Here is a 26,657-nt window from a genome sequence, read left to right on the forward strand (position 1 = left end):
CATGCGAAATCGCCAGTATCCAACCCCTTTGACCCGACCTCAAACTGCCACCCATGTGTCACATCTTCAATGACCTGCAGTGTCTGCTACTGTGGAGAACGAGAGTAACTTCAAAAACAAAACCCCCCAAAACAACAACAACAACAACAACAAACAAAAAAAAAACCCAAAAACAAAAACCAAAAAACTCAACGCTGCTCTGAGAATTTCACTCTGCTTCAGCCACTCCTGAACGCAGCTGGACATACTGGTCGTCTCAGGAATTCGAGTTACTTAGAGATCGCTCTGTGGCCTGCTGTGAAGACCCAACCCGAGGGTCTGGCAGAAGGGGCTGGGCCATCCCTATGGTCAGCGACACCAGCTTCAGGACAGATCCTCTGACCCCTGCGTTCATTCAGGCCTTCCCCAACCCGCCCGCCGTCCCGGGACTGTAGCTTGTGTGGTCTCCCGGTTCTGGAAGGGAACTGCAATCAGGGACCGCAGCTCGACGAGTTTCTCGCCCGAGGCATCTTGCCAAGCCTCCTCGCAAACCTACCTGGCTGCACGCACACCTCTGCCTAAGTTCCAAAGACTCCCGCCGTTCGCCGCAGCTGCGAGCGAGCCCCGGGCTAGTTCAGGTGGCAGTCGCCGCGCCGTCGGGGAGCGCTACTGTGGCGCCGCAGCCTCCCCGCCCCTCAGCAGCGGTCGCGCGGAGCCGCACAGCGCAGGGCGGCAACTTCCCCGGGACAGGAATTCGCTTGGGGCCGCGACGGCGACAGCGGCGGGGACTGAGGGCGGGGAGGCCGCCAGATCAAAGGAGCCGCCCGCGGGGCCCGGACGAGTCCCCGAGCGCCGAGGGGCCCCTGGAGGAAGGGGGGGGGGGAGAGACACCAGGGCCACTGACCTCGCATCACCGGCCGCGCGCCCCCGAGCGCGCGCGCGTACCCGCCGCTCCTGGCTGGGTCCCCGCGCAGCCCGGGCCGGGCCTGCGCCGCTGCGCGAACGCGCTCCCGAAACTGGCGGCTCCCGCAGAGAAGCCGCGAGGAGAGACGATGCGGCCACCGCCCGTGCGAGCGCGGCTGCCGCGCGCCCTGATGCTGCTGGCTGCGCTGCTCGCCACCGGCCGAGGGCTACCCCTGAGGAAGCGGGGTCCCGGGCCCCACGGCCACTCGAGGATGCTGGAGGTGAGAGATGATTGGGACTGAAGGGAAAGAGAGGGCTGGATGCCTCGGGGAGACAGGGTTTCTCGGTGTAGCCCTGGCTGTCCTGGAACCAGGTTGGTCTCGAACTCGGAGATCCACCAGTGATGGCCAGGTGCACAAAGCCTACAGGAGTTTACACGCCCCACGCGTGCCCGGGAGCCCTGGCGGCGCTGTAACGTCCAGGCTGCGGAGGAGAAAGTTGACTTTGGTCCCTGCTCTGCAGTGGCCCGGCTTCCTGGGTCCTATGGACCCCTTCCTAACCCTGAGCGAACTTCACCCGCAGCCACACCGCCCTGAGAAGTCGTACAGGGTGGAGAGGGGGCCTCCCGAGCGCTGAGCTCAGCTCTGTGGAGTGGTGGCCTGGGGCTGCTGAGGTGGGCCAGGTGATCCCCTGCAGAAGCCCCTTATTTATTTATTTTTTTTTAAATATTGTTAGGCTACCTTGGTTGGCCTTCATACTCTCTCTCTCTCTCTCTCTCTTTTTTTTTTTTTTTTTTTTTTTTTTTGGTTTTTCAAGACAGGGTTTCTCTGTGGCTTTGGAGCCTGTCCTGGAACTAGCTCTGTAGACCAGGCTGGTCTCGAACTCACAGAGATTCACCTGCCTCTGCCTCCCAAGTGCTGGGAGTAAAGGCGTGCGCCACCACCGCCCGGCATATACTCTCTCTTTTTTAATGATTTATTTATTCGTGTATTTTATGTGTATGAGTGCTCTGTCCTCATGAACACCAGAAGAAGGAATCTGATCCCGTTACAGATGGTTGTGGGCCACCATTGTACGGGTCCTGGGAATTGAACTCGGGACCTCTGAAAGAGCAGTCAAGTGCTCTTCACCACTGAGTCCTCTCTCTCCAGTCCCAGCCCCTTAATTCCAATCAGCCAGGGATAGAGTTTTTCCACTGAGAGTTGAGGAAGGCTGAGGTAATCAAGGGCCTTTGCACCTTAGTGGGTGTGAGCCATCAGTCCGACATTTCCACAAGGACCGTGGGTTTGCTGTGTTAGGAACGCCAGTCTGTCACGCTCTTTCGGTTCTGCGGTCCTGCCGGAGGCTCTCCTCTTAGAGTTTCAGTGGGCGTTCTCCATCCCTATTTCCTTGGAGGCTTAGCTGGCTCCTTCTTGCCCTGAGCTGTTCTGGAGGAAGACCCTCATTTCCAAGACCAGAACGGAGGGGCCAGGACCCAGGACCCGTAGGAAATAGGTGATGCTGACCACAAGACTTGGGCCGGAGTTTGAACCATACTGTGAGAGCCCAGCCTACAGGAGCCCTTTAGAGGCTGGGAACCCTCCCTCAACTTTATGCCCTATGGCCCTGAAGTATCACAAACCATTGTTATCTCTAAGACTTTTTTCTCCTCAGGTAAATCACAGGGTTGGTAGTAAAGCTGCAGTCTGTCATTCTGGGGCCTGGAATTTGTTGTCCTGTCCTATGCTTTTGCAGGATGTCTACCAATGTTCCTAGGCAGTGGCCACCGCCATAGGGGCCAGATGCTGTCAAATGTTTCCCGGGACACACATCTACCTGGCCATTGTTGAGAAACACAGATGTGGGCAAACGCAGGGATTTCTGAGCTCGATGTACCATTGAACACCTGTAATCCTAGCGCTCAGGATCCTGAAGCAGGAGGCTCACATGTTCGAGGCCAATATGTGCTATAATAAAGTCTCTGGCTAGTCTGAGTGAGACATTTGTTAAAAAAAAGAAAGAAGGCCGGGCGGTGGTGGCGTACGCCTTTAATCCCAGCACTCGGGAGGCAGAGGCAGGCAGATCTTTGTGAGTTCGAGACCAGCCTGGTCTACAAGAGCTAGTTCCAGGACAGGCTCCAAAACCACAGAGAAACCCTGTCTCGAAAAATAATGAAATAACTAGAAACAGCAGCCATAGCAACAACAACAACAAAACAAACAAACTAACAAAAAACCCCAGAGACTTTTGGTCAGTCTCACTACTAACCTGAGGATAATGATAGTGATCAAATGAAATTGGCTCGGTAGGGCCTGGTGATACAGGCTTGCAAACCCAGCCCTGAGGAGGTTTAGGCATGAAAATGAGAAGCTCAGGTTTAATTTAGCTACATACCAAGTTCAAGGCCAGCCTGGCTCATGTGAGACCCTGTCTCAAAATAGAATAAAATTAAAATAAAAATTAAATTGGCCTTATTTCTGTTCTCTTGGCTCAGTAGTTCTTATTTTAACTCATCACTTCATGCTGTAATTATTTTTTGTATGTTTTAGTGTGAGAAGATGCATTACTTTAGAGTCAGAAATGTATCCTTAGGCCCAGGATAGAACCTGCCAATACTCTGAAAAACACCTAAATACGTCTGGGCATAGCAGCTCACACCTGTAATCCCAGCACTCATGAGAAACAACTAAACACACCTGGGCATGGCAGTACACACCTGTAATCCCAGCACTCAGGGGGCAGAGACAGGCAGACTTCTGTGAGTTCCCGGCCAGCCTGGGCTACATAGTGAGACCCTGTCTCAAAAAAAAATATAAAAAAATAATTAAAAAGTGAAAAAAGGGGCTACATCATCTCCATGAAAACATTGCTGTTGTGTTTTCTAAAATTAAAAGAATAAAAGGTGTGCACCACCACCGCCCAGCTAACATTTCTAATTTCAAGTCAAGGATCCTATTGAGAACGCAGACAGCTATCCGTGGAACCTGGATTCACCCAATCCACTGGCTCCTCAGTGAGTCCACATGACTAAACCCAGAAGGTATAATCCCTCAACTTGGGAAGCTGAGGCAGGGGGATCATGAATTGAATATCATTTCTAGCTATGTTGCAAGGTCCAGTCTACAAGAAAAATCAGATCAGAGAGGTGTTAAACACAGATGAGACAAGGCCAGCCATGAGGAGCTGTTCCAGGAAGGTCGGCACCTCTTTACATGGCGTGTCCTGCGCTGCTTATCTGATGTTGGCCAGATGTTGCAGTGCCAGATGTTGCCCAGTTGTCTCCTGAGAGAAACACATCCCACCCCATGCCTGGATCATTTTATTCTGTTTGGTGTGGTTATTTGGGGGCGGGAGGTGGCCTGCTTTTTTGAGACAGGCTCTTACCCTAAAGTCTAGGCCAGCCTGGAACTCACTATGTAGCTCAGGCTGGCCTTGAACTGATGACAGTACTGCCCCAGCCTCCTGACTGCTGGGACTACAGATGTGTGCCACCTGGCTCCCCTGGCAAATCCAGAGGCCAGATGTGGTTGAATACCCCTGTAATCCCAACAACAAAAAGAATCAGGGACTTTGTAAACCAACTGTGTCACCTTCGAACTCCAGCAGGCCTGACACTGAGCCTCAGCTTACCTCCAAAGTGTTGAGTAAGAAAACTTTGGACTCAAAGATACAATCATTCGATCATTCTGAAGGGCGGGGCCAGTGTGTTGGACGCTAGGCAGGCACAATGTGAAGCAGTTTTGCCTCCTGTCCCATTGAGATACAAATGCCACCCAGACACCCACTGAGGCTGACCTCTCTTGTGTATTGTTTTATTCTCTCTCTCTCTCTCTCTCTCTCTCTCTCTCTCTCTCTCTCTCTCTCTCTCTCTCTCAAAGAAGAGCTGGTTAAGGGAGAGGAGGCGGCTCGGGGATGGGGGGATGGGGGCCTGCATTTGGCTCTTCTTGGGGTAGGCATCTGAGGGTACCCCATTAGGACTTCTGTCCCTCTCCACCCCCCAACAGTTTCCCAGGGACTGCTTTCCAGAGTAAGAGGCTCAGGAAAGAGTATACCAAGGAGGAAGGGCAGCCTGGGACCCAAGGCCGGGGCTTTCCCTGGCTTTAGCTGTTCTCAGGAGCCGGGTGGAGATGGTAAGGAGGGATGAGAAGGAACATTCTGTTAGCCTTTAGGACAGCAGGGTCTGGGTTAGCCTCTCTGCCGTCATTGTTCCCGCGCTATATATAGGTGAAGGTGCAAATTGGTGGTCTCTTCTGGCCGGAGGAATTCTCTCTGCTTAGCTGCATTTCTGGCCTCTAGCCACTAGGTGCCACTAGAAACCCCAGGCCATGAGGACAGTCACTCATCTTTCCGGATTTTGCCGGTGGTTCTCAGATGAAAATCACTTCATCACTGTCCCTCACCACCTCCAACTTGTGACAAGAGCATCCAGAACAGTCACCAAAGCCACCCACGACTGCCTGTCTGTGACGGAGGCAGCAGCAGAGTGGAGACAGTCAGGACCAGGGACACTGGAGAGATGTCTCAGAGGTTAAGAGCATTGCCTGCTCTTCCAAAGGTCCTGAGTTCAATTCCCAGCAACCACATGGTGGCTCACAACCATCAATGGGGTCTGGTGCCCTCTTCTGGCCTGCAGGCATATACACAGACAGTATATTTTATACATAAATAAATAAATAAGAGTCAGGACCATCAGGGCTGTGGAGCTGCCCTGTGGAGGGCAGTACCAGGGATGCTCAGGTCTCACCTCTGCATCATCCACCTGTCCTGTGGCTGCTTGGCAAAGGGCTGATCTGAGCGGAGGCATTTGTTAGTTGGTAAAGCTCTTTATAGGGCCAGGTGTGTGCTGTACGCTTTTAATCCCAGCACTCAGGAGACGGGCAGGTAAAACACCTGTACATATAAAATAAAACTAAGAAAGTATTTTTTAAAGGTGGATGGCTTCTGAAGAATGACAGCCAAAGCTGTTCTCTAGCCTCCACAGACATGCACACATGTGCATCTGCACATGTACATACACACACACACCACACACACAAATAGTGCCCACTACACAGTAAACACTGTAGACATGTCTAGTAAGAAGATTCTGACCCTTCTTTCTTATTCTCATTTGGTAGAGCACTTCACTTTGTTGAACACCTTAATAGAAAATGGAACTGGCTGTTGGGTTCATTCTTTTTTTTTTTAAGATTTTTTTTAAATTTATTATGTATACAGGGTTCTTCCTGCATGTATCCTACAGTACAGAAGAGGGCATCAGACCTCATAGGTGGTTGTGAGCCACCATGTGGTTGCTGGGAATTGAACTCAGGACCTCTGGAAGAACAGCCAATGCTCTTTACCTCTGAGCCACCTCTCCAGCCCCCCTGTTGGGTTCATTCTTATCTAATTTTTTAGAAGCAATTGTCCTATACTGCACCAGGGACAAGGTGGAAGGGAATAAGGCTGTGGCCTGAACAAGACCCACAAAGGTGTCCCTGGAAGGAGCTCCTCCTGCCTTGCCATGGGTACGTGTGGAACAGAAACGGGTAGTGAACATAGACTACCCAATGTTTACCATCTAAGGTGAATTTTACTCAGGGGCTCTTTCCCTTCACCATCTCAGCTGACAAAAGATAGTCCTGGCTTGGACACTATGGTAGCTTGAAAAAGAGTGGCCCTCATAGGCTCACATATTTGCCTGCTTAGTCATCAGGGAGTGGCGCTGTCTGAGAAGGATTAGGAGGCGTGGACTTGTTGGAGCAGGTGTGGTCCTGGAGGAAGCACACCACTGGTGCGGAGCTTAGAGCTTCCAAAAGCCCACACTAGGCCCAGTTTCTCTTTCTCTCAGCCTGTGGGTCAGGATGAAAGCTTCTCGGTTACTGCCTGTCGGCATGTTCCCCTCCATGATCATGATGATGATGATGGGCTCAGCCTCTGAACCTGAGAACAAGCCCCTGTGAAATGCTTTCCTTTGTAAAAGTTGCCTTGGTCAAGGTGTCTCTTCGCAGCAGAAGAGCAGTGTCGGAGACGGGCACACTGGCAGCAGCTGGTGGAGGACAGACTGGCCGACAGTCAAAGTGAACAGACTGTAAAGAGGCACAAGGCCCAACAGACAAGAGGAACTGCCAAGGAATTTGCTGAGGGCAGGGCCAGGTGTCTGGGTTATGCTGAGGGGAACGAGCAAGCCTGCTGCCCATGCCCTGGTATGATCAGGCTCTTCCCCGGGAATCTTCCTGCTCTGGGGTGGGGGTGCAGTGCATGTAGAGTAGGTAGAGGCAAGGGTCTGGGTGAAGGACTAGGGCAGCACTTTGAAGCTACCACCGTGGGTAGCTGCTGCTTCTTTCTGGGCCGCTTCATCTGTAAGATGAGTAAACGCATTTAGCTGGGCGGTGTCATCCATCCTTGCCTTGAAGCCTCTGCTGTCAGAAGCTTCGCGGGCCGACAAGATGATCAGTAGGTAAAACGGCATTGGGGTCAACCCTGGAGCCCACATGGAAGAAGAGAACCCACTCCTGAAAATGTATTTCTATTCTCACATGTATACAAGAGCACTGTATGCGCGCGTGAGTGCGTGCGTGTGTGTGTGTGTGTGTGTGTGTGTGTGTGTGTGTGTGATTACACCAAAGCTGACTGAACAACTGACCCTGGAAAGACACCTAAACACACACACACACACACACACACACAGAGAAGACCATCTTGTGAACATAGTCTATTTTCTGCTTGACTGTACCTCAGCCTATCTCCTAGGGCCCTTAAAACTTCCCAAACACATACTCCAGATGCGGTGTCACAGGCGAGTATATGGTACAGCCAGGGCCAGGGTTCCTGGCTCCTTAGCCCAGTCCCTTCCATGTGATAACACTCTGATCTTAGCCTCTATCCCCCCTTTTCTCTTTCTTTCCCCAGGCCTCGCCTGCCCCAGATCCTGGCTCTCCCCACGATAAGGAGGTAACACTGGAATTTGCTGGAGACCATCTGCAGGCAGAACCATGTCACCCCAAGTGTCAGACCCTCCCTGAGCCAGCAGCTCTGACTCTGGGTACAGCCACCCCTCCCGGGACCCTAGAATACACACCCCTGCTGTTGGAGCTGAAGAACCTTCCAGGATTGGCCAACACAGACTTGAGTGCCCCAAACCCCAATATCCAGGTGAGTATATAAAAGGTCTAGGGGACCCCTGGAGAGGTACCAGGCTGGTGACTGAGCCTCATCCTCATTCTTCTGCTGGCTGAGTGAAGACAGTAAACTTCTCATGCAGTGTGGGAAGAGCATCTGCCCCTCTCCTCGTCAAAAAGTCTCCTGGCAGCCGGGCGATGGTGGCGCACGCCTTTAATCCCAGCACTCGGGAGGCAGAGGCAGGCGGATCTCTGTGAGTTCGAGACCAGCCTGGTCTACAAGAGCTAGTTCCAGGATCCAGGACAGGCTCCAAAGCCACAGAGAAACCCTGTCTCGAAAAACCAAAAAAAAAAAAGTCTCCTTGACCCTGGATGTAGCAGGGGACAAATCCAGCAGCCTGGTAGGGCTAGTTTGAGGACTAGGAACACGGACACCAGACACCCTGCTCCTGATACTACCAAAGTCTTGGAATGTGGCAGAGACTTGCTGGAATGGCCTACAGGGGTGACCCCCTCTTGGCTCCCAAACCCTACTGCATACAAGAGAGGGATTCAGTTCAGAATGGAGGGCAGGGTGCTGAAGCATGGAAAAGCCCTCAGAAGAGTATTCCAGGAAAGCCAGGCAGAAATCGAGCCCTGTGCTCTATTCCCTATCCTGACTCTTTAAGAATAGTGGGTGTGCCTGTTTGTGTAGCAGAATACTTTGACCAAAACAAAGAGTGTAAAAGTGCAAAACATTCTCTAATTATATATATATATATATATTTTTTTTTTTTTTTTGATTTTCGAGACAGGGTTTCTCCGTAGCTTCTTTTATTTTTGGTTCCTGCCCTGGAACTAGCTCTTCTAGACCAGGCTGGCCTCGAACTCACAGAGATCCACCTGCCTCCGGCCTTTCTCTAATTGTTTTAAGTCTATCTGTCTACCTGTATTAAAATAGCATGTGCATATGTGCACACAAAGATTGCAAGTGTTCCTGCTGGTGATGGATTTTTAGTGTGTATAGCAGATGATTTTTTTTAAATAACTTTTTTCTTTTGGTTTTTCAAGACATATTCTCTCTATGTAGCCCTGGCTGTCCTGGGACTCACTCTGTAGACCAGTTGGCTGGCCTCGAACTCAGAGATCCGCCTGCCTCTGCTTCCCAACTGCTGGGATTAAAGGCATGCGTCACCATGGCTCATTTTCTTCTTTGTATTTTTACTGTTTCTCTCCTATTATTTGAAAAGTACCTGATAAGAATGTTTTTAAAGTTCTCATGCATGGTAGTGTTTAGGCTTTTGTTTGTTTACTTGTTTATTTCTGTGGTTGGTACAGTTGGAACACTCCGGAGGCTAGCCTGGGGATGTGACACAGGATGTCTCGTCTGCAGTCCTGCTCTCAACCTTTTTGGCCCCTGAGCCAGGCAGAATTCCAAACAGCTTCTCTTAAACTAGTGGGCCTGGCACCTGCTGGATTCACCCCAGCGCCTCTACGCCCAGATGATTCTGACATGCAGGATGTCCGACCCAATGCCCTTTGTTCCCTGAGAGGCCAAGGTCAGGCAGGAAGACAGCAGGCTTGGTGGCAAGGATGGGCCTTGGCATCTGGGTCCAACTGGTCTCCTCTTTGGAGTCCTGTGCTGAGCCTGCCTGTCTGGCATCCGTCTGTCTTTCCCATAGGTGACCATCGAGGTGGTGCAGGACCCCCAGGCTGAGGTAGAGATGGACTTGCCTTCTGAACCTAGAAGTCTCTGGCCCCTGCGCGTTTCCAGCTGGCTGCCCACCAGGGAGCTCTTCTGGCCCCTCTTCTGGGGCTATCAGGAAGGTGAAGAAGGAGGCACCAGCCTCAGAGACACGGCCCCAGGGGAAGTAAAGGAGGAAGAAGAAAAGGGTTACACTACGGAGTATGGTGATGGTGAGGACCAGGAGAGCAGTGAAGAGGACCAGGAGGAGGAGCTGTGGTCCAGTGGAGACGCAGACAACTGGGACTATGGCTGGTTGGGACCTCAGGACCAGGACTTCAAGGAGCCAGACGGTTATGGTGAGTGCCCTGGCTGGGCATCCTCAGCTGCTGCCCTGCTAGGTCCTGAGTGGAAATGAGTTGGAGCGCGCACATGTGTGTGTGTGTGTGAAGTTTCCAGGCCAGTAGAACTAGGTAGCCCAGCAGCCTAGGCCTATGCAGGTACCATTGAAAACCCCAAAGTGACATTGCTAGAATTAAATATTTTTCCCTCCAACATATTCACATTTCAGTTTCTAAAAAAAAACTGAAAAATACTCTTTAAGTTACACCACTTACAGCAAATCTCATACTGAGATTGTGAGTTTGACTGCTGGCCTTACTGCTTAGCCATTGAGTGGCTCCAGGCCAGGCCAGTTACTTTACCTCTCTGTGTCTCAGCTCTGTCCTCAATGAAACAGGCGGTCATATGTCTAAATGATATGGGTTTGGTAAGAGTGAATCAGCAAGCTTATATCCAGCCAGGAATGATCGCACACAACCAGAGAACCTCAGCACTCAGGAGTCTGAGGCAGGAGACTGAGAGTTAGAGGCTAACCTGGGCTATGCAGCAAGTTCCAGGCCTGCCTGAGCTACCTCGAGACCTTGTCTCAAAAAATAAAACAGCTGGGATGTTGAGATCGCTCAAGGGGGGGAAGCACTTATGGAAAAAAGCCAGGGGACAGTTTTGTGCGACTTTCATCCCAACACTCCGGAAGCAGAGGCAGGTTGTTCTTTGTGAGTTCAAGGCCAGTCGGGTTTACAGAGTGAGTTCCAGGACAGCCAGGGCTACACAGAGAAACTGTGAAACTGTGTTTGGGAAACAAACAAAGGAACCAAAAACCAACCAACCAAACAAGCAAACCAGAAGCCAGCTGAATGGCAGCCCACCTATATTCCCAGGATGTCAGAGGCAGACAGGCATCCCCAGCATTAGCTGACGGGTCAGACTAGCTGTCTGGCAAGCTTTGGGTTTAGCAAGGGGCCCGTGTCAATAAGGTGGAAAAGTTATTAAAAAACAAAACAAAAAAACCACCCATGTCAACCTGGGGCCTACCCCCACACACACACATACCCGCCCCCCCAAACCATGTGTACCTCCACATATATGAGCACACAAGCACTCATGCCGTACACATACATATACCAAAAATATGTCCACAGAGCGTCAGTGTATGATAACAAACTCCCTGGCTCTCCTTCCACCTCCCGCTGGGGTGGCCACGGGTGCTCTTCAGGTTGTACTTCCCACTGCGCTGGGTAAACAGCCTCCCCCACTCTCCGGAAGCCCCGGGGTCTTGTTATCGCGCGTTGCTGAGACGCCAGGAATTAAGACTAAATCCTGACAAGCTCTTCCCGGTTTCCTAAACTGCTGTAAACAGAGCTTGAGGAGTCTCAGCTTTTCTCCCATCCCCGCCCTCCGGCTCTCAGTGCCAGCTGGCCTGAGGCCTTGGGAGCTAGAGAGAAGAGTGTGCCAGACCTGCGGAGTTCCACACCTGGACGCGGAACCTGGATGCGGATACAGGCCCGGGCCCGGGTGTTTGCTCTCCCTCTGATAAAGAAAGGGAATCCCAGACCTAGGAAAGAAAGTATTGCCACCCTCGATTTCTGACTCCAACTTCTCTTTGTTATTATTTGAGACAGAGTAACCTGAGGCCCAGACTAACTTCAAAATTAATAAAAAGTCAGGGGTAATCTTGGATTTCCTACCTTTCCTCCCCCTGTGTCCTCCCTGCTGGGATGGCTTACATTCGCTACCAACCTGGTGCTGGGGATGGAGCCCAGGGCTTTACTCTTGCTAGACAAGCACTATCGACTGCCTTCCTTGGTTCTGATGGACGTAAATACATTAGCTCAAAAATGTACGGGGCTTGCCTAAGGTCACACTGATAGTGGGCCTGGTGGCTTCTAGTCCCAAGTACCCCTGTGTTGATACAGTGGGTGGTTGGCGTTTGTTCTGTCTGTATAGGACCTCCTGATGCATTGCACAGGTGTTTGCTGTATAAGGCCATCTAACTGAGGGAATAGGCGGGGCTGGAATCCAGTTATGCCCCATCCCTTGGCGCTGGCCGGGGATAAAGTGGTACCTTTTGTGAATTTGTGCTGGTGTGCCCTGGGGGCTGAGTACACTCATGCTGGCCCCTTACTTCAGACTACGAACCTCAGGAGGAGTGGAGTGCCTGGTCTCCCTGCAGTGGGAGCTGCACCAGCGGCAACCAGCAGAGAACTCGTCCCTGCGGCTATGCCTGTACTGCCACAGAGTCCCGGATCTGCAACCTGCCCCCCTGTCCTGGTGAGATGAGCTCCAGCCCCCGCCCAGGAGTGGCTAACGTGGCTCACACTGTGAGCTCGGTTCCCTGAGAATGTGAAACTGGGATGCTTGTAGGAATAGGAGGGGTGGACTTTGGAGAGGGGTATGGGAAGCTCACGAATATGGTGGTCCTGTCCCAGGCCTGTCCCTGATGCTGTGGGCACCGAGAGCCTAGTGAGGGCTGGGCTTCCCTATCAGGAGCACAAAGGTGCCCTGGGGCGCCACCAGCCTGGCCTCCTCTCTTCCCAAAGGCACCGAAGAAGAGCACGCCTTGGGCTTTCCCAGCGAGGGGTGGCAGCCCCTAGCCCACAATGCTACGGATATGCTTGATCCAGGTTAGTCAGGGGCTAGATCTTGTTGCTGGGCCTTGGGGAGCCTCTCTCTTGGGAGGATGGGGCATCCCTGGATAGCAGGAATCACTAAGCACATCTTTCTATGGGAGAGATTGTAGCCGAATATCCTTGCCAAGCTCCAGGTTCCTACCAGGAAGGGGGTCTTGATGGGAACCCCAGAGCTAGGAGATGCTGGGGGTAAGGGGAAAAGGGGGGCTTCTACTTCTACCCTTGGTTATTCTTTGGAGGCCCCGGCAGACTGTGCTAGAGAGGGATCTGTCAGAATGAGCCAGGGTTCCAGCATCCAGGGCTGCTCCATGAGGCCAGCAGGACATTGGCCAGGCTTTGGCAGCATGCACCCTGTTGGTGTTCCTGGGCCTCACCTGCACCCCCAAAGGCATGGCTCATGAGTCTAAGTTCTACAACGTGAAATGGAAGCTTCCTGAACCTGTGTCATGTACCTGGGCCTACAACAAAGGCTGAGCCTTCCTGGAGGAGACCTGGCGTCTGTCCTCAGAGAGGTCAGGTCTCATGCAGGATACGTGGCTTGCATGGGCACAGCTCGACAGAATGCAGTGTGAAGGTCTGAGAGCCAAAAGGAAAGGGTCGCCTTTTCTGTGAGGCCAGACTCTGAGGTTACGTTTTGCCAGGGAGAGAGGGAAGAGGCTGCAGAGGTAGGGAGTCACAGGAAGCTCAGAAAAGCTGAGCAACTCACCAAAGGCCCATGCGCTAAGACAGGCAGTTAATCATCTGGGTGGTGGTGACACACAGCTTTAATTCTAGCACTCGGAAGGCAGAGGCTGGCAGATTTTGGAGGTTGAGGCCAGCCTGGTCTATAGAGCAAGTTCCAGAGGTAGCCAGGGCTACAAGGAGAAACCACCACCAACAAACAAACAAATGAAGGAAGAGGAGGAATTATTGAGCAGCAGGTGGAAGCAAGTAGATTAGTTCAAGCCTAGCCTTGGCTACAGGAGACCTTGTTTCAGGAAGGGAGGGAGGGAGGGAGGGAGGGAGGGAGGGAGGGAGGGAGGGAGGGAGAAAGTGAGGGAAAGGAGAGGAGAAAAGACTAGTAAAAACAATGAAATATTTTTTGGTTAAAAAAATTGCCCTGGCTGTTCCAGGCCAGTCAGAGCTATTACACAGAGAAACCCTGTTTCAAATAAACAAACAAAACCAAACCAAACCCTGTTTTTGAGCTAGAGAGATGGCTCAACTGTTTTGCTTTTGTTTGTTTGTTTGTTTGGTTGGTTTTTCGAGACATGGTTTCTCTGTAGGTTTGAAGCCTGTCCTGAAACTAACTCTGTAGACCAGGCTGGCCTCGAACTCACAGAGATCCTCCTGCTTCTGCCTCCCAAGTGCCACCGCCTGGAGGCAGAAGCAGGAGGCAGAAGCAGGAGGATCTCTGTGAGTTCGAGGCCAGCCTGGTCTAGAAGAGCTAGTTCCAGGACAGAGCAAGATAGCTCAACTGTTAAGAGCACTGGCTGCTCTTCCAGAGAACCGAGGTTCCATTTCCAGCCTACAAGGGGGCTTCAGTCTCAGAGGATCTGACATATTCTTCTGTCCTCCATGAGCTCTGCACGTACGTGATACACAGACATACATGTAGGCAAACACCCATTCACATACAACGAAAAATGAAAGACAAAGCAAAACTGTCATCCTTGGTTGGAGATGTACTCAGTTGGTAGAAAGTTTGCCTAGCACTCACGGAGCCCAGGTTCAGTCCCAGCAGGGGCATAGACTGGGCTTGGCAGTGCATGCCTGCAACCTTGGCACTGCGGAGGAGCAGAAGTTCAAAGTCATCCTCAGCTACATAGCAAGCCTGAGGCCAGCTTAGAATATAAGACTGCTGGGGGCTGGAGAGATGGCTCAGAGGTTAAGAGCATTGCCTGTTCTTCCAAAGGTCCTGAGTTCAATTCCCAGCAACCACATGGTGGCTCACAACCATCTGTAATGGGGTCTGGTGCCCTCTTCTGGCCTGCAGGCCTACACACAGACAGAATATTGTATACATAATAAGACTGCCTGGAAGAATAAAAACAGCAAACTAAACCAAACAAAATGACAACAAGAACAAGAACTTATTCCTATCACATCCCCGCTTAGCCCAGACCCCTCCCATGATGCCAGTGTCCCAAAGGGGGCTGCCAGCCCAAAGCTAGTGTCCCTTCTGAGCCATGGCTTCCTGCGTCAAGTGCCTGCATGGTGAGGAGTGTCCCTTTTCTGCTCTCTGTCTTTCTTGAGTCCCTCTGTTTCTGACCCAGCGGCCCTCCTGAGCCATGCCTTTGCCCCTGCTGGGGGCTTGCACTTTCTTCCCAGGGGACTGACCTGGATCAGTCTCTGGTCTCCTGGTCTGGCAGGCAGCTCTAATCAGCACTTACCCTCTGCAGATGTGGACAGCTGTGAGAAGTGGCTGAATTGCAAGAGTGACTTCCTAGCCAAGTACCTGAGCCAAGTGCTCCAGGACCTGCCCAGCTGCCCGTGCGCATACCCTCTGGAGGCTGTGTACAGTGCCGTCAGCCTGCAGGATGAACGCCGGGGCCGCAGCTTCCAGTGGCGGGATGCCAGTGGCCCACGGGAGCGCCTGGACATCTACCAGCCCACCGCACGCTTCTGCCTTCGCTCCGTGCTGTCAGGCGAGAGCAGCACGCTGGCCGCCCAGCACTGCTGCTATGACGAAGGTAGCCGCTTGCTGACCCGAGGCAAGGGGGCTGGAGCTCCGGACCTAGTCAGCACCGACTTTTCACCAGAACTGCACTTCAAGGTAGATACGCTGCCCTGGATCCTATGTAAGGGGGACTGGAGTCGCTACCACACCGTCCGCCCCCCCAACAATGGCCGGGCCTGCGCAGACAACCCACCAGAGGAAGAGTACCTGGCCCAGCTGCAGGAGGCCAAAGAGTACTGAAGAGGGCTTAGAGAATGGTCCTTCTGCCTATTACCCCGTCCCTGCCGGGACTGGGCAAGTGTTAGGGTTCATTTGAGAGGCCATGTGGCCTGCAAAACCCCTCTCATGACCCTGAGTCAGGAAAGCCCACATATCTCAAGGATTGGTGAGAGGTTGGAGGGTGGGTCAGGGTTAGGGCTCCTGGGATGTGTGGGGACTGTGTCTGTGTCTGAAGGGGAGGAACTGCCCTAGTCCGGCCTCAGGGTCCTTTCCCCTTTCTTGCAGAACCGAGCCCTTCTGCCTCTCCCTCTGCTTGGGATTGAGACAGGATGGTCCAGATGCACCCAAGTTCCCAGAGTCTGTTGTGAATTCCTCAGATCCCCCACCCAACGGCTGGTTGAGGAAGAGCATAGTGGGGGAGGGTAAGAAAGGACAGCTCCTTCATCTGGCCCTACAGCTGCCCTTTGCTGGCCTGGCAGAACCAGGGTGACCACGCTCTTTGTCTATGGGTGCCACACAGCCTCGTCTAACCTGGGTAGACTGCCCATGCTGTCAGGGGCCTTGACAGGACAGCTGAGCTGAGAGGGTGTTGATTTGAGGCAGGGAACCACCAGCTGTTTCTGGTCCTTCTTGGTTCAGTCCCCTGGTGGGAAGAATGTTCAGAAGCCAGGCGTCGGATGGGCTCAAAATAGGGGTGGGCTCAGGAGGGTCTTATGCCTGTAGTGGTTGCTAAACCAGGAACGTGACAGGGCACACAGTCCCAGTGTTCGATGTGGGCCCTTTTGTGGTGTCGGTACCCACACCAGTGGCCCCCTTAAAGTTCCCACACGGTGCCACCGGAAGCCCTGGAACTGGACTTGGAGTCGGAAGATACACACCTACCTATGCCTCTTTCCCAACCACTTCCCTGGGGCTGAAATGTTGAAGACCCAATGTTTTGTCTCCATTCCTAAATCCTCCAAAAAGGATGCAGGGGGCTTGAGTTCCAGCACCTCCACAGCTGTCCAGATGCTGTCCTGGGACACTCAGCAATAAAGCACTTTATTTTCACGCATTGTTTGATAAAGGACTTGGGGCCTGGCAGAATGGAAGGCATAGAGAGCACAGAGGCCCTTGCTTATCACCCAGGTCAAGCTCCCATTGGCTGGGCTTGTGATCACCAAGTCCCCAGCTAGCCTTTCCTTTTCCTAAAGCAGCCTTTGGGGTTCCGTGAATGCAGAGACTAGACTTTAACCATTAGTTATCCCGGCTCACACCCAGAAAGGGCCACCTTCGAGTCTGTCTAGGAGCTGGCTAATCCCAGAGGCACAGAACTCCAAATTTGCAACATACAGGTAAACTTCATTTACTCTATAGGGAAATGGCACCAAGTCTCCAAGGGATGGGCTTGGCAGGGCAGGGGATCCAACCAGAAAGGAGAGGTGCATCTGTGCTTTCCCTTAGCCTGCACCCTTATCAGACACCCCACTGTCATCCTTGACATTTAGGGGAAGGGCAGAGTATGGCAGGGTTTATCTTAGTCTGGATCTAAACAATAGTCTAAATCTGTTCTGGTGCAAATAGACTATTAGCAGTTGCAACAGAGGATTTCAGGTTATCAGGTAGGAGCCAGGTTCACTCCTTTTATGTTCTTTTGTTTGGTTTTTCGAGACAGGTTTTGTTTTGTTTTTGTAGCTTTGGAACCTGTCCTGGAACAGGTTGGCCTCAAACTTACAGAGATCCGCCTGCCTCTGCCTCTCGAGTGCTGGAATTAAAGGCCTGCGCCACCACTGCCCAGCTTGGATTTGGACTCTTACGCTAAGCCAGAGGCAAGTATATGCTAACATACATTAAAAGGATCGTGTGGCAGTATGTCTCTAGTTCAAGGCCAACCTGTGTTATACAGCAATATCCTGCCTCAATACTAAAACAAAAAGGGAAAAAAAATCCAAAGATTAAGACTTATGAAATGAGTGACAGGGCTCTCACAGGGCTTTATGGAGGTTAGACAATGAAAGCATACTGTTATGCCTTGGACACAGTAGCTCTCTAAAGCCACCACTGGTCACCTTCATCTCTATACACAACCTGCACCTGTGGCCATCTCCTAGGAGAGGGATCAGAGCCCAAGACCTGTCTCCACCTTCTTGGTACCCACTCCCTGCCATGTGGGTACTGGGAATTGAACCCAGGTTCTCTGCAAGAATAGCCAGCATTCTTAACCACTGAGCCATTTCTGCAGCCCCACAACTTTTTCAAGATAGGGTCTCATATAGCCCAGGCTAGCCCTGAACTTCTAATCCTGCTTCACATCCTGAGTACTGGGATTACAGGAGTATACTATAGCGCCCAGCTCTGCAGAATGGAGGCTTCAAACCACTTGTATTTGTTCAAATTCAAAACCTTCAAGGAACTCAACACCAGGCTCCCAGTAAACACCAATTGTAAGAAATGCATGCTTTTAAAATTCTGTTTATTTAGCGTATGTACACATAAAAGAGAAATCACCCTTGGATCCCACCCAGCAGAAAACATGCACAAACCCAAGGTGTATGTGGAAGGGGGACCCCAGCCCCAAGTTAGCAGCTGGGATGGTGCAATCCTGTGATCACAAGCCCATCACGAGCGGGCTGGACTGAAGTGTCAAACAGCTGGAACCCTGCTGCTGGCCCTAAAACAAGCGAGCGCCATAGCCAAAGGTCTGTTTGATGCCCTCAAAGTAGTACCGCTGCCAGCCTTGCCGCGTCCGCTCTTCCTCAGGAGCAGGGATGCCCCGGCCTTCCATGCACAGCTCTGTCTCTCCGTTCTTGTCAATGAAGGTCAAGGTGATGGTAGCGAAGTGCCCTATGGGAAGGGGTTTCAGATCGACTTCCTGGACAGGTTTAAACCAGGAGAGAGCAGTGTCTGGGGATGAGGGCAGCGAGCATTGCTTACCTTCTGGCCATGACTTAAACCGCCACTTCATAGCAATGTGTTTCTCAGGGACCTGAAATAACCAAGGCGCTCAGTCTAGTGAGGCACCGCGGTGCACCCGGCCACCCAGCTAGGCAAGCCACCTGCCTGTGTGTGTGACTGTGTTACTTACAAGAAAACTCAAATTCCAGCACTGTTTGAAAAGTATCACAGATCAGTTTTACCCATGAAACTGAGAACCACCACACTAATCTAACCGAATGGCGGTGACAAGCTGGGAAGAGGCAGGGATTACTCACCAGATCAGTAAACTCTCCAGTGACGTTGCCATCAACCATGTGGAACTTCCCACCTTTGTCTGCTTCTAAGGCTGCAGGAGCATGGGTAAAGGCCTGCACCAGCTGCGGGAAGCAGGAATTGGGGGAAGATGCATGGCTCTCAATGGGATATGGCACACACCAACTCCTCAACGCTTCCCTGGAAATTTAACTCTGGCCGGGAGGACACTTTGGTTTCCCTCTGTTCTGGTCCTCTACGGAGTCGGCTTGGACCTCAGGAAAATTCTGAGCCCACGATGCTATTACTCAAGGCACATACTTTTCCTTTCCTTATGTTCCTTCCAGGGCTAGAGCGTCAACTCGGGCCGTGTACACAGTGCTCTGTCACTGGGCTACATCCCACCCCACCCCCAATTCTAACAGACCCCGACTAGCACCAACAGAAAAACTCTTAAGTGTGAAAGCGCCCTTCGCCCATGCTGCTGTCAAGAGGCCTTGCCATTCCACTCATCAGCAGAGCCCTGCAGGCGGAGGCCTGGGAGGACGGACACTCACTCACCTCCTGGGTGGTAAACACTCTATAGAGCTCCTCTGGTGAGGTCAGGAAGGTCTCTTTAAGGGAGATCTTACAAGTGGGGATTTTGACACCAACAGGCTTGGCCTGGCTTTTTGAAGGAGCAGACTTAGCCTATGAAAGGAGTGAAAGGGGTTACTTTAGAGCTGGTGACATCTCAATCCAACACAGCTGCAGGGACAACTCATTCACTCTCATGGAAGCCTGCACCTCCAAAGCTAATTACCCAAAGTGGTTAAAGGGAATTTAATGTACACGTATATGCTTTAGTCACGGGAGAATTCTTCCAGAAACATCCTTAGTGAAGACTTCTACTCTATGACCGTAAAAGAAGTGTGCGTGTGTGTGAATGTCTGGCATAGGCGGTATCTGCAGAGATCACTGCTTCCCTGAGAGCAGGGAATACAACTGCTCAGCCATCTCTCCAGCCCCTAGGAAGAACAAGTCCTCTTGTACGTATCACAAAAGCCACCAGACAAAGGACAAGTCAAAGTCAGGCATTTCAGAGCTCAGTGTAACTCGAAACTCTCAGACAGAACTACCCCGAGATAACTGGACAGGCAAGCTGAGGGCACAGCTCATCAGTAGAGGAGATGCCCCACACACAAGGTCCTGGGATTCGCCCCTTGTGTAAGAAAGGAAAGGAAGAAAAAGAAAGAACAGAAAGACAAAGACAGAAAAAAAAGGAAGAGAAAAAGGGAAATGAGGGGAAAGGAGAAAAAGCAAGCAAGCTGGATGCAGCTCTTTCTGGCAAGTTCTTCACTGTGTTTGTTGACAAAGGAAGCAGGATTCTAAACCAAGAGCTGAGTCAGAACCACAGGATCTAGCTCTAGATAAAACATGTACTTGCTCCACAAGCAGAATGCGATGAATCAGTTTCCCAATGCATGAAGTTAGCAGTCTAACCCTACATGAGATTCTTAACAAACTGTGAAATGGCCAGGTGGTGGTGGCGCAAGCCTTTAATCCCAGCACTCGGAAGGCAGAGACAGGTGAATCACTGTGAGGTTGAGGTCAGTCTGGTCTACAGAGTGAGTTCCAGGACAGGCTCCAAAGCTACAGAGAAACTCTGCCTCAAAAAACAAAAACAACAACAAAAACAAAGTACAAATGCCAACTCCCCAGTTAGAAATGATGCTAAGAGCAGCTGACTGGTCCTAAGTGCAACCAAACGTCACACTTCCACATCCTGGTGGCTTCTCTCTGCTCTGGAGTCCACTATCAGCAGGAAACAAGAGGACAGGTGACTGGAGAGACAGCTCGGTGGTTAAGAACACTGTGATGTTGGAAAGGCCTCAGTCTCCATTCCCAGCACGCACACTAGGTGGCTCACAACTGCCTGCAGTGTAAGGAGATTTGACACCCCTTTCTGGCGGCCAAGGGCACTTGGGGAACATACAGACAAGTACAGAAATAGAATAAACACACAAGAATAAAAGGGTACCAGGTTATACACGGATGGAAAGCTACATAGTACAGTCTCTTTTAAAAAAAGAAAAGCAAAGCACATCCACAGGGTACTCTGGCTTTGGAGTCAGGGACACAGAAAAGCTGAGGTGGTCCCTCATCTCCCTCTGCAGACTTACCCCATCACCTGGGAACGCTGCTTACCTTGCACACCTCAGCTTTTGGTGCTGGTTGACCCACTGAGTCTACCGACTCTCCATTCACTGTGGGCAAAATCATGCCCTGAGTGAACTCTGCAAAGACAAAATCATATCCATTTCTTAGGACTTGAGACAAACACAGCTGCCATAACCAGAGTTACGAAAAAGCCTGTATTCTCTTACCTCTACTTAGTTTATGCCTGACAGATTATCTAAGTGCACAGAATTCAGCAGCATTACCTTAAAAAGCTTAAACCCCTGATGAAAATGGAAACATTACAATGTTTTCAGTTTCTTTCTTCTATACAAGAGACTCACTAGTCACAACACTGGAGTCTTCATTCTCACTAAAAACAATCAACTTCGCCGGGCGGTGGTGGCGCACACCTTTAATCCCAGCACTTGGGAGGCAGAGGCAGGCGGATCTCTGTGAGTTCGAGACCAGCCTGGTCTACAAGAGCTAGTTCCAGGACAGGCTCCAAAACCACAGAGAAACCCTGTCTCGAGAAAAACAAACAAACAAACAAAGAAACAAAAAAACCAAAACACAATCAACTTCAAGGCTGGTCATGATATAAACGCCAATACTAAGATCAGAAGATGTGGTAGAGACAGAGTCCCCAGGACATCTGGGCTAACTCCTTTGCCTCTAACCATGTCAACTTCCTGGAGGAGGAGGACCAGCAACAGTCCAGGATTATTCTAAAAGTCTTGAGATCGGAGCTGTTTGATGGAAATGTGTGAGACTCAAATGTAATTTAAATTTTCAGTGGCCACATTAAAAAGTTAAGGTTCAAGGTCAAGTTTCGCTAGTATATTTAACCTAACCATACATTCTAATATTACTCTAACAGAACTATCGTATCAGCGGCTTCCACTCTCTAAGAGATCACTGCGATATTTTACACTGCCTTTGGGGACCACCTTTTAGACTCCCAGAGCATCTCACTTGGGTCAGCCACACAAGAGCTTAACAGCCAAAACTAAGACAACAGAGCTCACGATCTTCCACTACCTCAGAGCTTTTAGATCAACTTTAAAATACCGCCCCTTCCTCATCTGCCAGTGGGAGGGCCGTCCAGATCCTCATCGGGTCTGGCAGTGGAAGAGAAGCCTCAGACAGATTTCTAAAGGAGATACCTGTTTTGAGGGTGCTGACGTATATCCCCACCGCTTCTCTTAGAAGTTTCACCCCTTCTTCCTTCATTAAGGCCACGAGATTTGTGTCAGGCTCGTCTTTGGCAAGGCTCACACTAATCTGAGGGAGAGAGCAAACGAAGGTGATGAATGACTTGAGGGACACTATCATGAACGTGAGGGCTGAGCAATCTCGGAACTGCGGACATTTCCAAAGGAAAGGTGGAGAGCGGCCACACCTGTACAATCCTAACCATATTCCTTCTCAACTCCTCTCTCCAGGGCAGAGAAGGCGAATGTTAGAACCCATTTCCCTGGCTAAAGCGGAGATACTGACTAGGTACAAGTTTCTCTGGAGTTTCCAAAGGCGTCACAGTTAGACCCTCGTCTGCAGAAGGGACTCAGCCTGGACTACTAACAGTGAGGACGGACCGCTTTTCTCATGAGACTACAGACAGGGAGGACTCGGACAAGGAGTTAGGAAACACAAACCTCCACTTCATCCACGCTGTTTTCATCAGACAAGTTGGGGATTTCCACATGTCCTTTGTATTGCACTCCTGACTTCGAGGTACCTGTTGAAAGCAGCGCAGTTCCATTAGCAGCCTCCTCCTTTGCAGGGAAGGTCCTGCCACAACACTGTCCACTTAGGTTTCTTTTAAACCCCCATTCTAGGGGCTGGAGAGATGGCTCAGTGGTTAAGAGCATAGCCTGCTCTTCCAAAGGTCCTGAGTTCAATTCCCAGCAACCACATGGTGGCTCACAACCATCTGCAATAAGGTCTGGTGCCCTCTTCTGGCCTTCGGCATACACACAGATAGACTGTTGTATACATAATAAATAATAAATAAATATTTATTAAAAAAAATAAATAAATAAACCCCCATTCTAAGGGCCCCTCTATTCTCAATGAATGCCACATGCCAGAAGCAATCAACGGCACCCCAATGTCTTTTCTCACCCCATTATTGGAGAGAAATAATGGGTTATCACAGCATGGTACTGGGAGCTACAAAAACAGAGCAGCAGCCCAGCTCTCCCAGCCTGTCTGGGTAGTCACTAGCTTAATTCTGTCAGAACACTTGCTCTGAAAATAAGCATTTATTTATCAATGTGACTGATTACAGCCATTTCATATTTGCTTCTAGCTGAGATCATCACTGAGAAACAAGAAGTGGACAGAGACAACTACACGCAGGTGGAGATTTACAGAAAACAAAACAAAACAAAAGCTCTTATCTCAAAACATCTGTCAGGAAATGTGTCCTTGGTGTAACGATCCTTCTGTCTCAGAAGACCTCCCTTCCACAACCTCCCAAGAGCCCTCAAGCTGCCATCCATTCCTGTGATGCCCACAAACAGGAGGAACTCTCAAAGAAAACACCATCCTATTCCAGCATGCATCAATTTTATACTCATCACACGTAAAATTCTGGTATCAATTCTTAGTTTCCGTATTTTAATTTTGTGCGCGCGTGCACGCTCACACACCTGATGCGAGTTCCCTCAGAGGCCAGAGGCATCAGATCCCTCTGAAGGAGTCACAGGTGGCTGTGACTTGCATGATGTGGGTTCTAGGAACCAAACTCCTGTCTCTCCACCCCAATCTCTTTATTTTAAAAACGTGTCACCGATAACTTTTTTTCAATGGTGTATTTATTGCCCTCTAGAATTCACAACCATTTTTCTACCTGAGCTTCCCCATCGGTGGGACTACAGGCATGGATCACCACACCCCTGCTCCCCCTTGCAGGGTTTTTCTGTATAGTTCTGGGTGTCCTGGGACTCGCTCTGTAGAGATCCACTGCGGGGATTAAAGGTGAGCACCACCACCACCCATCAGGAACTGTATCCCTAATTCCATCCTCTTTATAAACTTTGGGGCTTCTTACTGACATGCACTAATTTTTAGGAGCACACATTAACCATGACAAAACTTACTCTACATCTCTAGGCCTCAATTTATCAGTATGTTATATAAAAAGGAGACTGGACAAGATGGTCACAGCTTTCCTCTTGGCCAGTTGGGGGCGCCATGTTAACAATCAAGGCTCATCCTCTTGAGACTTGAAGGACCTACTTAACACTGGTTTGTAAGGCACCTGCCTTTGTTGACAGCTCACCACCCCCTGGCTTCCTCAGATGGGCTGTCTGTGGACACGCTGGGGTACAATTAGACGGCTTCTAGTCGGTATTGTTCTTTCCTGCTTCCTTTAACTTTACACTTTCTTGTTGCATGAAAAATGCGCTCTCCCTGTGATTGGACCGCACTACTTTAGATGTTTTATAAAAACAAAAAAATCACAGACAGATCTGCTTTCATCCTCTTTACTATTCACTTGGAAAATATTTCATATGGCTCCATTTTTTTCTTCTTAAGGATATCATAGAAAGGACATGAAATCAGAAGAAGGTAAAACAGCCCCAAATAACATTTACTTTTCAGCTACAATAATACAGTGGTCTAACATATCAAGATTCGCACTGGAGTTAGAAAGTGACCGCAGCTAAAAGAAAACAAATGAAAAAACCCCTCCCTCTTTAAATCATTCATAAGACAACCAGCCTGAGCCTCTATCACCTTATGAATCCTAAGGCAGAACAGGTCCAAAGATGTAGCGCCCCACCCGGCTTTCCTCCAAAGCAGCACTGTCTTCTCCTTTCAGCAAGCCTAAGAGCAGTGGAGACGGGAGCTTCTCTGGCCTCCAACAGCCTGGCTGATCCTTACCTGTCCAGTTGAGTTTGATGGTCCACTCGTAGAAGAAGATAAGTTTGCCTTTCCGGTTGTTAATGGACGCCTCTCCATCAAGCTTGTTCACTTCCGTCACCTCACACTTGCCCTCCTCATTTTCTACTCGGACTGCCAGGAACAGAGTTTTCAGCTTTTCTGTGGACCAATTTGAAGCATCCCTTTCCGTCCTGCAAAACAGAAGCAGAGCTATGGGCTAGTGGGCAAGGGGAGGGAAGACTTTCCAGGCAGCAAGGCGTGCAAGGTTAAAGGAAGCAGAAAAGAACAACATCAAACCCCCTAAATTCTACCCCAGCATGTTCACAAACAGGCCATCTTGGGAAGCCAAGGGGGTGGTGAGCCGTCGACAAAGGCAGGTGCTGTACAAACCAGAGTTAAGTCCGTTCTTCCCGTCTCAGGAGGATGAGCCTTGATTGTTAACATGGCGCCCCCATCTGGCCAAGAGGAAAGCTGTGCCCATACTCCTGAAGCCAGGAGAGCAAAAGACAGCAAGCATGTCGCTAAGAGCCCCAGTAAATAAAAACCAATAATGCTAGTCTCATTAGCACTGTTTTCGCGCCCGTCTTACTCAGAATGCTTTAAATGCCCTACACATTCTATGCCCTCTAGACTGTGCCACAAAGTCCACAAGAAAAATCAGGTCAAGTACTTAAGAGTCTTGAGACAGGGTCAGAAAGAAAAAAGGGAGCGAAAATCAATTCTTTACCCCTCTATGAAAGCGATGTAAGCAAACGAAACAGCAATTGAGTAAAACAAAAAAATACAGTTGAGTAAAGTTCAGTAGCGCTCTGAGTAACCTTGCTTCTAGGAGTTTTCATAAAGATAAGAAGGCTTCTAAGAACACCTAGGCTGTAAAATCGTGACTACTCGGCAACCTGGAGTTACAACAGAACTTAACAGTTCCGGGTGAGAGGCTGCATCGCGTTCAGCATCCCGAAGCTCCAAGCGCCCTGCAGCTCACGTTCCAAGGCTTCTCCCAATGGACTGAGGCACAGTCCCCTATGACTTTTACTTTCACGGCAACCCACAAAACAGTAACTACCGCGCCTGGGGCTCGAGACCTCCCCAGCAGTCTCCCAACACAATCGGTAAGGGTTTAGATCTCAAGGACGCCGCGGCCACGTGTAGGAAGTATCTCCGGGCTCAGCCTGGCTGCGGCAACTAGGGCGCTCTGTTCTATTCGCTCTGAAATTCCTCCTTTGGGACTCAGCGGTCTATGGCGAACCCCTCGCCCCAACATCGCGATGGTGGCGAGGGATGGAGAGGACCCCTGCTACAGGAAGGACCCACACCCAACCCTAGGGCAGGGCTGTTTGGGCCCCAGATCTGTACTCGCCAAGGTTCCAGGCAACCCAAACCCTAGCCTGGTAACAGTGCTCCTGCGGCCTGTCTTGCTGGTCCTTACCAGTGCCAGTTGTTGACGTTGGTGGCGTCCGCCCGCTCCTCCACGATCCAGCGTGGGTCTCCCTCACCCCACTTGGCCATCAGCTCACTTATCGCACCGCTACCAGCTCCCAAGCAGCCGCAGCCACAGCCTCAGGACCGCTCGGTCCCAGCCGCCCGGCAGCGCCTGGAAACTACTAGAAGCGGCAGTAGCACCTCCTGGCTTGCTTTTCCCTCCACCCCCACCCCCTCCCCGCCTTAACTTCCGGCTCCTCCTCGTTCCTACCAGGTACTTCCGTTCCGGTTCGCCGAACCGTAGGTTCTGTAACTTCTGGAGTTCTAATTCTCTGTTTATTTTAAAAGGTCTCTGAAGTCTAAGCCCTCAAACTAACTATCCTCACCGACAGGGACACAAAATATTCGATTCATTGTTTCCTTAGGACCTAAATCGACCCTGCTGAGCCTGTTGGGATTTGTAGTTTTGTTAAACGATCCTGCCGGTAATTGCGGAAGGTCACGCTGAAAGTAAAGGAAATGACCTAGCGCGATGCGCAAAGTGCTTTTGG

The 26,657-nt window shown here is 50.7% G+C and overlaps 2 protein-coding genes across 3 annotated transcripts; one reads left to right on the top strand and one right to left on the bottom strand.

Moving 5' to 3' along the window:
- The first annotated feature begins 1,023 nt into the window (after positions 1 to 1,023).
- Ism2 (isthmin 2) lies at positions 1,024 to 16,521 on the top strand. Of its 2 annotated transcripts, XM_057782956.1 has the most exons (6): positions 1,024 to 1,163; positions 7,753 to 7,995; positions 9,623 to 9,983; positions 12,094 to 12,234; positions 12,504 to 12,587; positions 14,975 to 16,521. In XM_057782956.1, exons 1-6 carry the CDS (start codon positions 1,032 to 1,034, stop codon positions 15,490 to 15,492), a joined length of 1,479 nt encoding a protein of 492 aa, XP_057638939.1. In that variant the 5' UTR covers positions 1,024 to 1,031; the 3' UTR covers positions 15,493 to 16,521. The 2 variants fall into 2 exon arrangements, with proteins under 2 accessions (XP_057638939.1, XP_057638940.1); XM_057782957.1 differs by lacking the exon at positions 12,504 to 12,587.
- Positions 16,522 to 17,906: 1,385 nt separating this feature from the next.
- Positions 17,907 to 26,345, bottom strand: Ahsa1 (activator of HSP90 ATPase activity 1). Its single transcript, XM_057783408.1, has 9 exons — positions 26,114 to 26,345; positions 24,688 to 24,878; positions 22,452 to 22,534; positions 21,963 to 22,080; positions 20,827 to 20,915; positions 19,201 to 19,329; positions 18,663 to 18,764; positions 18,385 to 18,436; positions 17,907 to 18,294 (listed from the first exon to the last, which is right to left on the bottom strand). The coding sequence occupies exons 1-9, from the start codon at positions 26,191 to 26,193 to the stop codon at positions 18,122 to 18,124; spliced, it is 1,017 nt and encodes a 338-aa protein (XP_057639391.1). The 5' UTR covers positions 26,194 to 26,345; the 3' UTR covers positions 17,907 to 18,121.
- Between the last annotated feature and the right edge of the window lie 312 nt (positions 26,346 to 26,657).

This window comes from Chionomys nivalis, chromosome 10 (genome assembly GCF_950005125.1).
Source record: "Chionomys nivalis chromosome 10, mChiNiv1.1, whole genome shotgun sequence".
In the NCBI taxonomy this organism is placed as follows: domain Eukaryota; kingdom Metazoa; phylum Chordata; class Mammalia; order Rodentia; family Cricetidae; genus Chionomys; species Chionomys nivalis.

Bases quoted from the DNA above. Each gene is read 5' to 3' on its own strand.
- Ism2 (XM_057782956.1), top strand. From the start codon at position 1,032: ATGCGGCCACCGCCCGTGCGAGCGCGGCTGCCGCGCGCCCTGATGCTG. The intron at 9,984-12,093 runs GTGAGTGCCCTG...CCCTTACTTCAG, and splicing joins CAAGGAGCCAGACGGTTATG to ACTACGAACCTCAGGAGGAG. The intron at 12,588-14,974 runs GTTAGTCAGGGG...TACCCTCTGCAG, and splicing joins TACGGATATGCTTGATCCAG to ATGTGGACAGCTGTGAGAAG.
- Ahsa1 (XM_057783408.1), bottom strand. From the start codon at position 26,193: ATGGCCAAGTGGGGTGAGGGAGACCCACGCTGGATCGTGGAGGAGCGG. The intron at 18,765-19,200 runs GTGAGTGAGTGT...TGCTTCCCGCAG, and splicing joins GAGTGTTTACCACCCAGGAG to CTGGTGCAGGCCTTTACCCA. The intron at 18,295-18,384 runs GTAAGCAATGCT...CCCTTCCCATAG, and splicing joins GTTTAAGTCATGGCCAGAAG to GGCACTTCGCTACCATCACC.